The sequence below is a fragment of the Hyposmocoma kahamanoa genome, unplaced genomic scaffold (assembly GCF_003589595.1).
Source record: "Hyposmocoma kahamanoa isolate Upper Pololo Valley unplaced genomic scaffold, ASM358959v1 63, whole genome shotgun sequence".
NCBI classification, from domain to species: Eukaryota; Metazoa; Arthropoda; class Insecta; order Lepidoptera; family Cosmopterigidae; genus Hyposmocoma; species Hyposmocoma kahamanoa.
In genome coordinates this window covers 12,887,493-12,904,988 of record NW_020653851.1, presented here as the reverse complement: position 1 = coordinate 12,904,988, position 17,496 = coordinate 12,887,493, and the positions used below count along the sequence as shown (strand labels likewise).

Here is a 17,496-nt window from a genome sequence, read left to right as displayed (position 1 = left end):
CTGTTATGGATAGGCGTGTCGCTTACCACCAGGCGCACGACTTGTTCGTCCTATCACTTGGTAATATAAAAAAAATACGTAGATTTATGAGAAGTTCTTGACATAGAACCGCTAATTGACAATTGACGTAGGTAAGCAAATTGTAGGTTAATCGATATCAAGTTTCTTATGTTTCCTGTCGTGATAAATCTTAATTATGCACAATGTACCTATCTGCGTTTTATACCGCTGCTTAACTCCATAATACGTATATTATCTTCTTCACCTTATGTGTAAGTTTAAAAAAAAATTTCAAGATATTTTTTGACGAAGATCTAGTCAGGCACCTACCTACCATGTACCTCTGTGGCCGAACGTTTACCATGCTTGACGATTCCCGGGCCGGGAAAAGTATTTGTATGGCCTACATTTATTTCCCTCGTGAGTTTTTAGTTATCTGTGTGTGTCCATGGTACCCGCGATACAGGGTTTCCCTAGTGCGGGGCTATGAGTGTGTGCGTTATTATTACTACTAATAATAATAACGCAAGAGAGACACAGTAATGTTGATTAGGTTGTTTATTAAGACGTAAAGGTCCCATAATACAGTACAGGTTTAATACTAATTAAGTTTTAGGGCTTCATAAACGAATAAAATTGTTGCTCATTATGTATGTTTAATTCTTAGAGAAACCTTTAAAATAGCTTTACAGCATTTCTGTATAATTCATCGGTGTCTTGTAAAAAGGGCGAAAACATCATTTTCGAAAGTTTTGTGCAGGTTTTGACGACAGTTTTAAAATATTTACGTCCTGTTTTAAAATTCAATTAAGTTTAAGTTTTAAAGAAAGAGAAGTTTAAAATTTTTCAGGTAACGTTCCTCTGAAAAAGTTTTCGAAATGGCGTTTTCGCCCTCTCTACAAAAACCGATGAATGCATATAGTTCGACCTTTTTTCTTAAGATATTTAAATGATATTTAAACGTTACAACTTTTAAAAGGAAGGAGAGAAAAATGTGCTGATTTAACCCTGACCGTGACCTTATTTATGTCACCGGTAAACATACATACGCATTAGCACTTGAAGTTACCTTTAATGGTATGCGCGAACAAATTATTAAGTTTTATGACGTTGTTTTTTTTTTGACGATTTTAAATAAGATTCATTACATTATTTTGATTATAATAAAAAATTTGGCCTTAGTACTGTTTAAAAACAACAACAAATGTTCATAAGTTTCTCACAGATGGCGTTGACGGCACAAACAGTTTAAATTCAATACAAATATCAGCAACTAGATAAATTCCATTCCAAGATTTTTTGTTGTGTTTTTTGATATTTGTATAAATAAAATGTAATAATACAAGTATTTTCACTAAAAATAATTACACTAATGCTAGTAAAAACATCGAATATTCAATAAAATTAATCTGACAATAAATAGTGTTTTTAATTGCTTTTCGTTAATACGATGAGATTTATTTATTTATTTACTTCCAAAACTTCTCTTCTTCTCTATTATTACACGTTATTCACCCAATGCAATAGTCCAGCACAATTACTAAATGTTACATAAAATATAAAGTGCTACCTACCTTTGTGAATTCGTTCAGAGAACAATGGAGCAGATCGATCCTATTAGTTATGTGTATATTATTATACCGTGGCAACAAAATTGTCACTATGTCGTAATTTGAATGATGTAAATTCTCAATTATCCCTATGTCGATACTTCCAACGAACACTGCGCCAACTTTATATTTTCTGTTATTTTTATAAACAGCCATATTTACTTACTAATGTTATGCTTCAAAGAAACAAAATTTGAATCCCAGAACCTGAATTTTCTGAAAAAAAAAAATTAAAGAAACAAAAAATAGAATAAAAACAGAACAGATCAAAAAATTAAGTTCTTGTTCAATGATTTTTTTTATTATAATAATACGCACACACTCAACACCCCGCACTAGGGAAACCCTGTGTCGCAGGTGCTATACACTATATATCTACACACATAGACAACCACAAATTACATCCAAACTCACGAGAGAAATAAATGTAGGCCATACAAACATATCTCCCGGCCCGGGGTATCTAACCTGGGACCTCTGCGTGGCAATCCGGTATGGTAACCATTCGGCCACGGAGGCAGTAAATATAATTAAAAGTAATACGGCGTCATGACAAATTTTCACAGGTAATCTTGTCGTAATAACTACGTTATCAATAAGTCAATATAACGTGTTGATTATTCGCGACATAGCTATAAAAATAGTGTATTGAATTATAAGCAAAAGTGGACAATGTATTTACATTGGCATTGTCTATATTAGAAACATAGACTTGGGCCTTATTGCTGTAACATAAATGCATGATTGCTCTGTGACAGTGAAGTACGTGTAAGTGTTCGTATAAAGATGTAATTGATAACTTCTCACACACAACTGTACTGTACGAGATGCGGCAGAAAAGTTATTTACATAAATATGAAATAACAGACTGCCGCCGTGGCTACCTGCTATGGACATAAGAATTGTGATAACAAATGCTCTTAATCTCTTTGAAATCTCTCTTTTGTTAGAAGTTCAAAAAATAATTGTTCTACATTTTGAAACATTTTCTTTTTTCCGTCACTTTGTCCATACAAAGCGAAACATAATAAACAAAGGAGTGTCAGTAATTAAAAAAAAAAAGAATAAACAACGAGTGGCCAGTATTAGTTTCGAATTGAAAATAGTCAAAAGAGATTATTTCTCAGACTCCTTTTGTTAATATTATCTTTTTAAACGAATTAGGTAACAAGTCGATGAAGATGATTATAATTTGCAATTTACATTGACAACAAAATTCTATCTTGTCATCATGATATTTCCATGTTCTAATTGAAAATTCGTCAAAATACTCTTCACATAATAAACCTTAAATCTTGCTAGTCAGTAAAAGAGAAAATATTGATATATTAAGATTAAAAATATAAGGATCGTATTGCTTACGATACAATGCGTGTGTGCGTGTATGTTATCTTTCGTTATAATATGTAATGTTTTGATAAGTCAATGTGCTTGTCAGATATTTCACCTACTTATTCAATTTGCAACCAGCACAACACTCTTTGCACCTACTAAACTCATTCAAAATTAATGTTACCGATTTCTCATACAACTAAAGCAACGATATATACAGATGCACGTTTGTGTGAAGAACTTTCGTCTCATGCATGTCAACCGTGTTGGCACCGATCCGGGACAGCTGTTCCATTGATTCAGTTGCTACGGGTAACGTGATCAAAAGATTCGGTTAACAATGATACCCGCATTTTTTAACTAAAGAGTTTGATTCAGAGTCTTTGCAGCAAAACTAGGGTAGCTACATAGATACATGTGTTATAGATGTTTAATAATATTTGCTGTGTAGTAAATTATTTCTAGTATTTTATACGTATCTTTTAAATTATCTCATATACTTTCTATTGTATTCTAATTTATTAGGTTTGGTAGTGCATATAAATACCTATTTTTTTATGACATTAAGTGACAGGACGGATAAGTCGTGCGCCTGGTGGTAAGGAACACGTGAGAAGTATTTTTAACCGACTTCAAAAAAAGGAGATGGTTCTCAATTCGACTGTGTTTTTTTTGTATGTATGCGATAAAAAGTTATTTGTGAACCGATTTTCATCATTTTCATAAATAGTGCCTAAATTTTATTATAAGGAGCAATTCTTTTAATGGTTGATTTTGCTATTCCAATGTGTCAAGTCCCTTATAGTGGTGAACTAGAGGATGAATCCGGGTTTCCGCACTTTCCGGTAACCGATTTCAATAAAACTTGGTCATTATATGTAATTCCGCGTACTTTTGAGGTCGGTTTTTAGTACTCTGTACTGAGATTATTCCCTGTACATAAACATATTTTTAAGGTAATTCTTTGTGCTGAGTTACTAAGTTCATGATTTATTTTTAAACTTGTTTTTAAGTAAATCGCTGCCTTTGTGAAATATATTTCGGGTTCTTACAAATTATTTAAAAATTGCATGGCCAATAAAAAGGAGATGCCAGCGCCATCTATTGATTAACGACGTCTATCTTCATGGAAGTGCTAAGCAAAAATGTCGCAAAAACGTCCATTGCACTTGCAGTGCCACTCAGATCCACCCAGGGCACGCCATTGTGTCCGTCGCCCTGAGATATAAATTGACAAGTCCCATGTGCCTGTAATTTCACCAGCACTTACCCTTCAAAGCCGGGACGATAATACTCCTATTACTGCTTGACGGCAGAAATACATAAATCTAATAACAATACCAAACTCAAATAATATTTCATAGGTAACTCAGTTTGATTAAACTCTGCTGCACATTCGTAAGGCGGATTCACTTGAGAAGAGTGAGTTTCTTTGAATGAGAACTTTAGGGGTAGCTCTTTGTAAATAAACACTTGTTCTCGTTTATCATTCACCATATTTATTTAAAAACTCATAGATCGATACAACCTGCAAGAGCTAAATAGGTCGTTACAAGTACGTAAAAATTGTTATGTTAGCATTAGTGTAAAGTTTTCCTTTCAAACCTCGTAAATAACAAATTTTGAATATCAACCGGAATTTTGTTAAAAAAACATATGAGTGGAACTGCAATATATTACTCACTTTTTAATCATATGGGTACATAACATACGCATCATTTCATAATCGAAAAAAACTTGTTGTAATAATTCGATAATACCCAATTTTTATCCACGACTAGAATAAAGTTGCTCAGCTAATAAAGTTTTATGGATACAGACAAATTTACCTTTGCACTCATTATGATTTTGCGTGTCGTGGTAATGTACTTACATCGCGACTTGTTTTGCGTGTGACGAATCTATTATATAATTGTATTACAAAATATTTATATAATAATAATAATAATTTTAGGCCTTGGGAGAGGCGAGAGTTTAAAATAAATACGATGATAATAATAATAAATATATAATAATAAAATATTTCTCTTATAAAATATTCTATAATACTAGTATAAAAACATCCTAAAAATACAATATTGTTCTGGTAAGAATAAATCCATAGGTTACTAATTCTGGTTTACGAAACAAATTTTTATATTATGTATATATTTTTAAATATATAGCAAATAAATTAAAACAAACATTTTGCGTGATTTTATATAAACGGTGTGTAATGTGTGAATCTAACAGCTAAATAACATTATTTTAAAAACCTATCACGATACCTATGCTATGAGACACAATAACTTATACTTTTTGTCGTACTAGTTATATAAGTCAAGAAAAAAATCGCGAACCTTAAACGAATGAATATAAGTACATTTGCTTATTTATTGATGATTAGAACTTCCCATAATATAATAACGTCATAAAATTCGTCAACAAGTTTACCATGTTGTTTGTCTAGTTTTGGTTTGCAAAAAATTCTTTGACGTGTTTGTAGCTTGACGCACTCTGCGCCCTCCGTTGTCGTTTGATATTGAATGAATAATAGAGACTTGAATTAGCAATAAGGTCGTAGATGGACCACTCGGTAAGATGTATTTTCTCTGGTATAATTCCTCTTGTGTAATGTTTCGTCGAATAAAATGCGAGTGCATAGCTGTAAGTTTATTTGAGAAATTGTTTCTGGGTTTTTCACCAATTATTCAATTCGTCTTCGTAAGTTTGAGTTATTGGTATTGAAACTATTTTTTCGGATATAAACGGCTGACAGTCAGTCGTGACTACGGTACCTGTGAAAAACCCGGAACTTTGGTTTATATGTAATCATATATTTTTTATTACACCAAAAAATACATCAGAAAAATTTATTATAGGAAAAGTGAGGAAAGGTGGACTTATCTCTCAAAGAGATCTCTTCCAGTCAACCCAAGGCAGTGAGACCAAAGATCATAAGCGGGTTACACTGCGTAAGTAAAAATGAGGGAGAAAAATAATAAACTTAGCATGTAAATAAAAAATAAATAAAAAAGAAACCGACACTTGCATAAGTATTACAAACACATAAAATATTTAACGTAAATATACACACATATAATAATATACACAATTATGTAAAATACACATAAGATGATTACATAGAGAGTTCATTTGAAATAACTTATTGATATACACGATTCAGACCTAAAATTACAATTTAATTTCCAATATTCATAGTCCTTGTGTTGTTAAATCGCAATGTATATGAGGCTTATTGCGCCTTCTTTGGAAAGATCTTTTCGTTTCAGTCGATCTTAACAACAGCGTGATAATAATAATTGGTCCTAACCTCCCAAGGCTCAAAAAACTAAAATGGGAAAGCGCTGAACGCCCAATGTACATCAGAATGTACCAAACATAATTACATGCTTCAAGCACAAGCGAGTGCTTGCTTTCGTAAGAAAAACGTATTTTTCTGTAATATTGTCGAATAGAATATACAGCACTAAAGTTGGATCCGATATTTTCATTATAATGTACACAGGACATTTACGTGATCATAGGAATAATATTGTCTGGGTGTGAATCACTTCACGTATTATGTAGATTTGATATACACGGGGCCTTAGAGATCAAAATATTCCAACACTTCGTAAACTTATTCTAATAAAACGACGAGGGATTGGCGGTTATAGGGTAATTTGAGTGCGTACAGGGAGATAAATATAAACAGGAAATTGTACTAAAATAGCGGCTTTATTTGTAGCAGTGCTAAAGTTACATTGCAGTCTCATCACAAATCTATCGTGACCTGCGACTGAGACAAATTGCCGAGTATATTAAAAATCGTATCAGTTGGACGGTGTCCAGACACGGGAGACAATGTCGCCCTCACCTTGGTACCGCAAATAATGTCTTACCCGAGTGGAGTTCGGTGGAAATTGACTTTAGTGAAATTCGAGTTGTTTAGAATAACTGTGTCCGTTTGAAAGAGTATTTGTGCAGTGTTATGAGCATATTGCCTTTGTTTTACGTGTCGAGGCGAGCCCCGGTTCCACCAAGCGATTGTTTATTCTTGAAATGTTCATCACTATTAGTTCAAAGAACAGTTTGCTTATTTGTACGTGCAGTTTCAAGAATCGATCTGTTTTTGGTTTGTAGTGGTAAATCTTTAATTGCATTAATTTTCTGTGACTTTTTTAATTAAAGATTTATACACTATGAAAAAAATATAATAATAATCTCTACCTAGAAAAGTTGCCTAATTACTTACTGGTGGTCAAACATTCGGATGTTTCCCGTGAATTGCTATCGAAGTATGGACATAACTTCTAAAGTATATATTTTTCTTCTTTTAAATATAGTGCTGGCGGAATGGTGTGACGTCTTCAAATAACTTATGTTACCTTCTAATATAAAAAAGGTAAACGTTTGATGCGGAGGGTTTGTGTTAATGAATCAGTAGCTTTGTAGCTTATTCACCGTCAATCCTATTTAAATATGGTAATTTTTCTTTGGTGAGATGATATGTAGCTGGGTTTCGATGAAAATGAGAATCACTCAATAATTACGTCAATACCGGTGTCGCGGGTCTTCGCCGATACAAAATCGCATTTCATGTTAGCTAGCAACAAAATTATAGTATAATAAAAAAATAAGCATACCACCATCTGACTACTACTAATCACTTACTATAATGCAATGCAAAAAAAGAAATTATTTTATTTGTTTGTTTTTATTGAGATTCTGAAACATCTACGTACTCGCAAGTCCTGTAATTTCGTCACTCTCGTTTACAGCCTAATTATAAATGTAAGTTTAGTGTTTCTTGGCCCGTTGGCATTGAGAGCATGATAGTATAAAATTAGTTGTCTAATGAAGTAAATAAGACGCGCCCATGCGTTAATGACCCACGGCCGACCTTGTGATGTTCGTTGTCCATATTACACACAGACCCTTTTACACGTGATACCTTTCTTTCTAAAGCATGATGATCGCGATTGTCTTTTTTTTTGTAGAAAAACATGCTATAATTGGATTATCAACTTTATTTTGTTATTTGTAGAGCTAGATTTATGCTGAGATTTATAAAACGAACTTTGACTTTGGCTAAGCAAAGACGGTGAGCTAAGCAAGTTTTTCGTATTTACAAAACGAACTTTGTCTAAATTTGACCAAGAAATGATAAAGCAAACTCAAAGTTTAATTTAATTACTTGCTTAAATCGAAGTTAAAGTTCTTTTTATAAATCTTAGATTTAGTATCGGACATATTCGATTGGTTTATCATTTTAAGATTTTAAGTCAAAGATTTTCTTCTCGATACAATAGTACCTATATAAGCTGAATATTCAGTAAATTAATTCAGGTATGTTTTGTTCATTAACAAACATGTACATTTGGTCATGTCACATTGTTATTAATGAATATTCCACGCTTGTGTTACAAGCTTTTTCAATGTTTACCAACATTTGCGTGAGTTCGAATTCCCCACAGAGTTACACGGCTACAAAAAGCAGGACGTTCAGTAGCTTTCATATCAAGTAAAATGCTTGTTTCCCTGAAATTACTTTTTTTATTCAAGAGTAAATTTTTAAATTGATGCAAAACAGAAAAATAGCAAATCTGATTTTGTTGTTTCATAAAAGCGGTACAAAAAAAAACATTTCTATAGATCAGGGTCGCAATATTATTAACGAAGCTCGAAAGACCAACGCGAAGATTTTACGACCGATGCGCCCGCGCATAAAATGGGCAGCATTAGCGGGAGTAGTCGACTACGATTGGGTGTTTTACAGCTTCGAAGAAATTCAGATAATTCGTTTAATGCTTTTGACTTTTACAGTCAATTAAGATGCCGTGAAATAGAATGACTGTACAGATATGTGGGCGAAATGTCGATTTAACAGGTTATCACAGGTAACTTTTTACATATTAGACCACCCAAAATAACGCGGCGTATTGTGGAGAGCAAAATGAACGAACCATTAGTTTGAATTTTGATGATCGCAAAAAATCTAGTTACAAAGCTGGACAATTTCCCACAAACAATTGTGACAATTTGCGCTATCGCTGATTAGACCTAACCTTAAAGTCATGGTAAAAGTACATAGCCTCTACAATTATTGATGAAACTCACAGTTGTCACCAGCGACGGTGTAAAATATTTAACAATTTTATATAAAATAAAAATGGAAGAAAATTAATTTGCTACGCCGTGAACCCAGTGAAGATTAAATCGTGCAAAATCTTGTGTTATTTTTTTCTTTCATGCAGTTAATTTACCCTCACTCTTCCGCATAAAATTAATAGAATAAGAAACAAAGTCACAAACACCACCACCAAAAATATACCCGACACATATTTCGCTTCTCTACGAGGACCCACAGGAGTCGTTGATTATGAGCTCGGCCTAAGTTTTTATTTTACACGATTTAACCTTCACCAGGTTCGCGGAGTAGCAAATTAATTTACTTCTATTTTTTATTAACATGGATTACCGCAAAGTAACGCCTAAATCTATTAATAATTTTATGTGACGAACGGTACATGCAGTCTCATGAAGAAGTAACATGTTTTATGCAATAGATTTACACGGTCGCTAGCGACAACTGTCCCTGTAAACTCATGGTAGAGGTACTGGTTACGTTACGTTGGCCGTTTTATTGCAAAAGTTTCTCAATTTTGCCTTGTATTATCATCACGCCACCTTTGAAAGCATAATGCAAAACACTGACGTTAAATATTATTGCTTTGATTTCTCTATTAGAAACATATAAACTATTATTATGTTATTTATTACTCTTTTATGGCATGCCAATAGTGTTATGATATTTCTGACCGTTCAATGTGTCTATCCAAATTTTTATTTGGATAGACACACGATGTAGCTTTAATCGTTCGGTGTATCATTAAGTATCGCACCGCTTAACACCCAATTCTTTTTATTTTTCATCTAAAATGCTTTTTGGACTTTTTGTCATCAACTTATTAAAACACTCTTCACATTGCCTGTTTTTTTTTTAATTGAACCCCTTTGGTGACGTGGCTTAAATATTATCTCTTGAGGAACAATCTATCTCTTGTTTACAATGACACATCATAATAAGCAATTCATAGACTAATATTAATTATTTATATTATAATATTTATTTCACAAAGGCATGAAAACGGACTTGTTTTGTACGTTTTTAACATATATTTCTTACTCGAATTAGGTTCTTGCATCTATGCATATTTTTGGATTGAAACAAATAGGATATTACGTAAAATTGGCTCTCTATTGTATGTAACAGCCATTGCAGCGTAGTCGAAAAGCTATGAGCATTTTATTTATGTTAGAGAGCTCATGATTCTGCATAGAATCACAAGCGTTTATCAGTGAATTTATTGGCCTGCCCACGCGCAGTCGTCTCGAGTGGATTAGTTAAACAAATCCATTTTCAGGTTCAAGAGCAATAAACAAATCGCAAATAGGTGAAGGTGAGATTGGTAATTTTTATGCAGCTCGGTTTCAATTCACCGCTACTTACTATTGACGGTCACAACTTCAACACGCTACTTATACACACTTCGTCAACTGTACTTTCTCATGTGTATTTGGTTCGATACGTATTTTTCACGCTATTTTGTCGAGAGCAGCGCTTGGAGCTTTTTGCATTCCTTCAAATATCACAAACCACGACTATAATTATTCGGCCTTAAGAAATTTTAAACTAAGTACATAAAATATAATTGTACAAGTACTTCGATCTCTAACCTGAGATAATTGAGGTCAAGGATCACAATGTTAATGACAATGTCCACGGGGATAAAATATTAAAGCCATCGGCTTTAATATTTTATTTAATAAAAGTTAATTTGTATTTATGAGAGAAATGCCGCAATGAGAAGTTTTAAAATAACCCTGTATGCTTAGAAGATTGTTTTATTGACTGATTCATTTATTTCTTTTTTCGTAACCTATTATGTTCGCAACACCAGAAACTTTGCACTCAATAACCTAACACTCCAGATATACCTGGTTTACTAGTTATTACAAATTGAAATAAATTAAAGACATTATTATTAATACGTAGAAAATAAAAAGTAACATTTAAGTACGTAAAGCTGAAGCTATACCTAAATTATCCTCTCTGGAGATATCCATTAAAATTGTTGTTGTAACAACTTATACTAAATCTGCTATCATAAAATACAGAAAATGTTTGTATTACCTCTAATGTATACATAAATAGGTCATTGAACAATTCCTAGAGCAATAATTCTTCTAATTGCACATTATGAAAACCAGTGGTTGCTCATGCGCAGATAAGTTGGTCAATGACATTGCACTTGACCGTTACATACTGATATTTATTTTAATGAAAAGTATAATAATTATTATTAATATTATTTACTAATGTAATATTGATAAAATAATATATATTTGGAATATACTTATTTAAGTATAACTTTTTATTTAGATAGGTAAGGTATAAAAATACAATAATAGCTTAAATACTAAAAATTAAAAATAGGATTAAATTATATGAATTATTTTGGACCCCCGCGGCAAGGAGCACAAGATGCTGGCAGCGTTCTCTCTTTGTATAGATATGCTTATATGTTAAGCAAGCTTGTTGTAGCAAGGTAGCTGCCGGCCATTGAGTTTCCAAGTAATCTTTTTTTTGTTTGTTAACTTTTTTTATAAGAATTTGTAAAGATGATAGGCACCAGACCCCAAACTTTAGCCTGACAACGAAACTATATGAACTGACACATACATATGGGATGCCCTTTTCAATAAATTGTATTATCATTTATAATCGTCCAATTGGGGTCGTCAGTACCTCTACCACGAGATTATTGTGACAGTTGTCGCTAGCAACAGCGTAAATTACTTCACAATATTGTATGGCAAATTATACAGCGCCCCTAGCGGTCGCAAGGTGAAACTACATTTTGTTGACGCAGTCGCTAGCGTTAACTGTCATTGTAATTTCATGGTCGAGGCACAGTTTAGTGAATTAATACTTGTCCCAAGTGCAGTCTTAAATGACAGCAAGATGACTTTTCAGTTATGCAACATAATTTGCATAGCAGAAGCTAGTCTCTTATAATAACCGCGATGTATATATCAAGGTATTGGTACAAAAGTAATGTAGATATTGGTTGAAGTTGCGGAAGTAAATGAGCCTCTACGAATTTTATTATCATCCTTTTAAGGCATATGACATTTACGCACGCGATCTTTGAATGCATCGAAAACCATTCTTTATCCGTGGAACTCAAGGACCATTCCAAATTTGGTGATTGTACTGTGCTCCGTGCGCCAATGAAAAAAAAAAATTTGCATACATCGAAGAGTATGGAACAATTCCTGGCCATCCACTTCCTGTATCAATCTTGGTGACTCAAGCAATTTATTGGGCTTTTTCCACAGGTGCAAAGTGTGTCTATATTTTGTACTTAAATATTTCATTTTAGACTTTGTTAAATAAGCATCAACAAGTAGTTAAGAGATATAAAGGCGAATTCCATTTATAGTAAAAACAGGTCACTGATATGGGTCACGTGACACGTATGATTTATTAATCATTATATATGCTACACATGTACAATGATTGTGTGTTATACACAGGCAATTTCAACAATTAAACACTAGTATTTAATTGAAACGCATTTTAAAATTTTATTTCAAATTATAATATAATGTAGGAGTCGTTTGTGCTCCATTTAACAAAAATGCGAATGGAGGATAGGAAAAGTAACTGTAAGAAAAATATATTCAACACAAGCGCAGCTATTTTGCGACAATAATTCCCATATTGATTGCATATATTTCGTACGGTAAAATAATACCTGGATGGATTGTGGTGCACCCAAGATTTTCTTTCGATGAAAAAAAAAAACATAATGACACGTTCAACTAAGCGATTTGTCGTACATTATTTATTACATAAATCGTTGGTGTATTTTATTCTTATTATTCTTGACATTAAATTGACAACGATAACTAATTTTGTTTATTAAAACTGATTTGTTATAGTTCAACTGTTTTTCTTTCATCTACCATTCTCCTCGCTACAGTGAGGTGAAAAGTCGTGTATTTCTCTTGGCAGCGAAGTTGTCTTGGGTCTCGTGCCTAAAGAAAGCCTCGAAAGCCTCGCTACGCTCAGGAATCTCAGGATTCTTCGCTTGCTCAAATTTCAATACAAGCACTCGCGTCAAACAACAACTTTGCAGCCTTGCATAACAAATAACTATTAAGTGCCATAATTATTATGACAAGGAGGGCAGAATAACCAACTGAACCGTAGTTGGATCTTTTTGTTAAAGCCATGTGTGTTAAAGCCATGCCAAAGCAACATCTTACAGCGCATTATTATTAAGTACACTTACACTAAACCATTACAAAGGCTTACTCGTAAGTAGTCATTGTTTAATCAAAGTGTGGAATTAAATCGATATTGCTTTTAAAACATCCGTTGTTTATACCGAAATCGATTTCACATATCATTAAGATCTCGTTTTTAATATAAATATACCAGAAACTATAGACATTTGAGTTATTTCTTTTCTAGGTGTAAATTATATATTATTCATATTGTTTACTAACCAGTCCAGTATTCTTTTTCTTTTCTTTGTCAATGGGAAAATAGCTGTACTCGTTTTGTTAAGACATAAAAAATTGAAACAAATAACAGGATTAAATTATTTAGTAGAAATGACATGGAAATGACCATAGTCAATAAGTCAGTGTTTCCCTGATTTAAATTTTTCACACTTTAAATAACATTTTTTAAGCCAATAAAACTAAATTTTGAATTAGTAGTACCGCGTATCAAGAATTTATTTTGAAAAGAAATTCATATTGTGTTCGTAAGGCCTAAAAATATTACGCAATACATTCATACCTGCTGAGCCTAAACTGTCTGCCCCCACGAGTTCCGTCGGTCTCAAAGTGTCACATTCGCACAAACGGTTAACCGGCGGCTTCCTGCCGCTAACATTGAACCAGTACTCGAACGCCGGCCAAGTGCATGGAGGATGTTATTATGAGACCAAAATAGAACTGATTTGAATCGCAAACGATTACATAAAGGTGGACTTGCAACTTTACAGCCGTTGTTCTTTCGAAATTCTAAAGAGTATCTTTCCTTAGTACATCCCCCTGTGCTCTTAAAACTAAATTATGCGTCTAATGTTAGACAAAGGATTTGCAAGTTATATAACTTTGGCATTTTAGTGTGATATTTATCATTTATTATAAAATGTTGTTGACGAAAGATTATTCACTCTAAAAATTGTTGTTAAAATCAAGCGGAATATAAAGTATCTTAAAGTTAACTTTCATAGGACCGGCACAATTAAATGTCATTGATTTAATGGCGACAGGTTTTCAAGTAATACCCTTATACAGTCCTCTTTACATATTGTTAGGTTAATTGCAACGAGCCCTTGTCTACTTTCCTTTCGCATATATACATATGATAATTATTTTCATTGCAAATATTTTAGTCCAGTTAGAAAATTCTTAGATAAAACTTCGTCAAATGGGAACAGTAAACAATGTCATAGTTTAGTTTCTACCGTGATACAGATCTTAATGAAGATTGACGTTAGAAAGACATGAAAATTATATAATCGTTTGTTATTTATGAATGACAGGAAGCACGTAGATACAAATTGCTATAAGTGCAGTTGCAATAAAGGGGGAGTTGGGGGGTGCAGTTGATAGGCGACAGACTGCAACATATAACTAGCCTATTTTTAGGCGCAGTCAGTGGGCTGGGTTATGATATATTTAATTGCTCAGAATTATCGACTTAATGCGTACAGAGATAAACTAACAGCGACTCGGTTACATCTACCTTTCCTTTAATATCGCACTGGTTTTGGCAGACTACTGCATGTCACAGATAACATTTATAAAATAAGTGGCCTACGAGAACTAAAAGGTTATGGTACCTTGATATATTTGCTTGTCACTTCGCAATTCACTTTTTTTGTAGTTTACAATTCGCAAACTGAAATGTCATGATTTCCTCTGGGTAATAGCAGTGGTAATCACTACAACAAATTAGACATCAAGTTATACAACCTATTAGATTGGTTATCTAACATATTAACAATTTGTTTTTTCTTTCAATTTCAGGTGCTGAGCCAAAACAAACATGTCGTGGCTTCGCGTCTCTGCGTGTTTCCTAGCGGTGTTAGTGCTAGTCGCACCATCACTGGCTGGAATTTGTCCAGAAAGTTGCATTTGCACCAACACTCGGGATGGACTACATCGCGCTACCTGCAGTAACCTCGATGAAATCTACAAGTTCACTCTGCGCCAAAAACATCACAATATTAATATTTTGGATCTTTCGCACAATAATATTACCAAGCTTTCCCATGAGTTAGACCGGCTAACAGAGATTGTCACTTTAGATCTATCTACGAATGGTATCACTGACATTAACAAGTTCCTGAATAATGCTAAAAAATTGGTACACCTTAATTTGGCTAACAACAGAATACGACGAATTACGCTTGCGTATCTACCAGCAAGTGTTAGTTCATTAGATTTAACTAACAACCTGCTGCGAGACTTGCCTTCTGATCTCGAACACTTAAGCAGCTTGGAGCACTTTGAATTAGATGGTAATCCGCTTGATTGTTCTTGTACAAATATTAGAGCGCGCGATCGTTTGCTTTCGAGAAATGTATTTATTGACAAAGTAAAATGTTCTACGCCGGCGAAATACGCAGGTCGTTCTTGGCTGCAGCTTAAGACAAAAGAAATGTGCACAGTATCTCAAAATGATAACTTGGATGTGATGATGGGAGATCAACCATTTGATGTAGAAAAGATCGGTGATGACACTACTGCATTGAAATCCATGGCTCTGGTGTCAAGTGATGTGTTAGAAGGCAAGGTTATTCATCTAGAAAAATCGACGGAAGACGACGATAATGTTCAATTCATGAAGGTAAGCCATACCACTTCACCATCGTCTCTTTCTGAAATTGAGGGATCAGGCGCAGAAGAAGAGAGTACAACAATGTTCAGTGTAAGTGATATTCACCAGGAACAAAGGATTAATGCAAACCTAATGGCTACTGAAGAAATACTACCAGTTACAAATACACACACCACAGAAGATCATATTGAAGGCTCTGGTGAAGGATCTGGCTTTGGTATTATAGATTATGAAGACGAACCTACAGTTGAGACAACAACGCCACTTTTACCTGATTTGGAACCTGAACCAGTGCATACCTATTTTGATAATGAAAGTACTGACAATAATGCTACTGAATTTCCACCAGTTCAGACGCCTAGTCTCTTTCAAGGAGGTCATGACTGGCATAGGAGAACTGAATCGCCTGTTACCGATAGAGTTGCTACACCAATGATGACTCCAGATACAACAATTTCAGAAACTCTGTCTGCAACTAATACTAAAGGATTAGAATCAATAACAAACGCGAATGACAAACCTGTGCCTCATAAGACTGGCACATACGTTTGTGTTGCCATTATTATTGTGCTTTTAGTAGGATTAATTGGGTTTGCTATTATGAAAGGGCAAATTAGGAAACGAAGAGACAGGAGACTTTTAAGACAACAAAAGAGAGATATCGAAGCGTCTAAAGAAATGGTTGATATGAATAAATCACTATTAGGTAAACCTGCTGCTGTAGAAACTCCAATAGAAAAGAAAGTTAACGGTAACTATGAATTAGTACCAACTCATGAACCCCTTCAAAAGAAAGAAAATAGTGACTTCTCTAACGGCAAAAGCCACGGAGATACCAATGACCATAGAACTAACAGCCCAAGGGACACCAATCAAAACAAAAGTAACTCAAAAGACCACAATTATGCACCTAATAAAACTCCTACGCCAGTTCAGGATTTATCTTTTGAATCTGCGACGTTACCAGATTCTAAAAAAGATACAAATTCACTATCTAGCGAAGATATATTTGTTCCTATGCATCAAGAGCCATCGAGAATGAATGGTATCGCTGATTCCGACTTATCTCAACCATTAATAAACGGGGACCAAAATACTGATTCTGATTTCTTGTCACCCTCTCGTGAATATGTTCCAGTATACTCTCCTGATATGGGAAGAGTTAGGATTAAGTTGTCGGAGACGCCGAAACCGAAAACTCCAGTACTAGTCACCAGAAGTAGGTCAAACGCTGGAGATATCGTGATTATCCCCTCAATTGATGGAAAAATAAAATCAACCACTTGAAACCTATTTCCAATTTGAAGGACTAAAACACTACATATTTAATCAGTGTCAATTAGCAAACATTTTCACTATTGGCAAAATTCTGTGATTAAATTCTTGTGCAAAAATTGCGGGAACTCAGAAATGAGCGACTGATGTCGGTACGATGTGTGTCAAGTCTATAAAACTTTGCTGCCAAAGTGTGTTTGTAGTCGACAGTGCCTTTATTTTTACAATTAGTGGTATAATATATTTATGAGAGTATATTGTCGGAATAATTAAAACATATTTTTATACTTATAAAAATGTTGCCATTTTCATGATAGTTTTAAATTGTATTAAATCATAATTAAATATCGCCTCATAGAGAAT

The 17,496-nt window shown here is 33.8% G+C and overlaps 1 protein-coding gene across 1 annotated transcript in view; it reads left to right on the top strand.

Annotated features, from left to right (window-relative positions):
• The window catches only part of LOC113230314 (protein windpipe), a 53,124-nt gene extending 35,835 nt beyond the window's left edge, over positions 1-17,289 (top strand). Inside the window, exon 3 of the mRNA XM_026464190.1 lies at positions 15,045-17,289. Within this exon, the coding sequence (XP_026319975.1) occupies positions 15,064-17,145 (2,082 nt within the window). The 5' untranslated portion in view covers positions 15,045-15,063 and the 3' untranslated portion in view covers positions 17,146-17,289. The remainder of the gene's footprint in view (positions 1-15,044) is intronic.
• Positions 17,290-17,496: the final 207 nt, after the last annotated feature.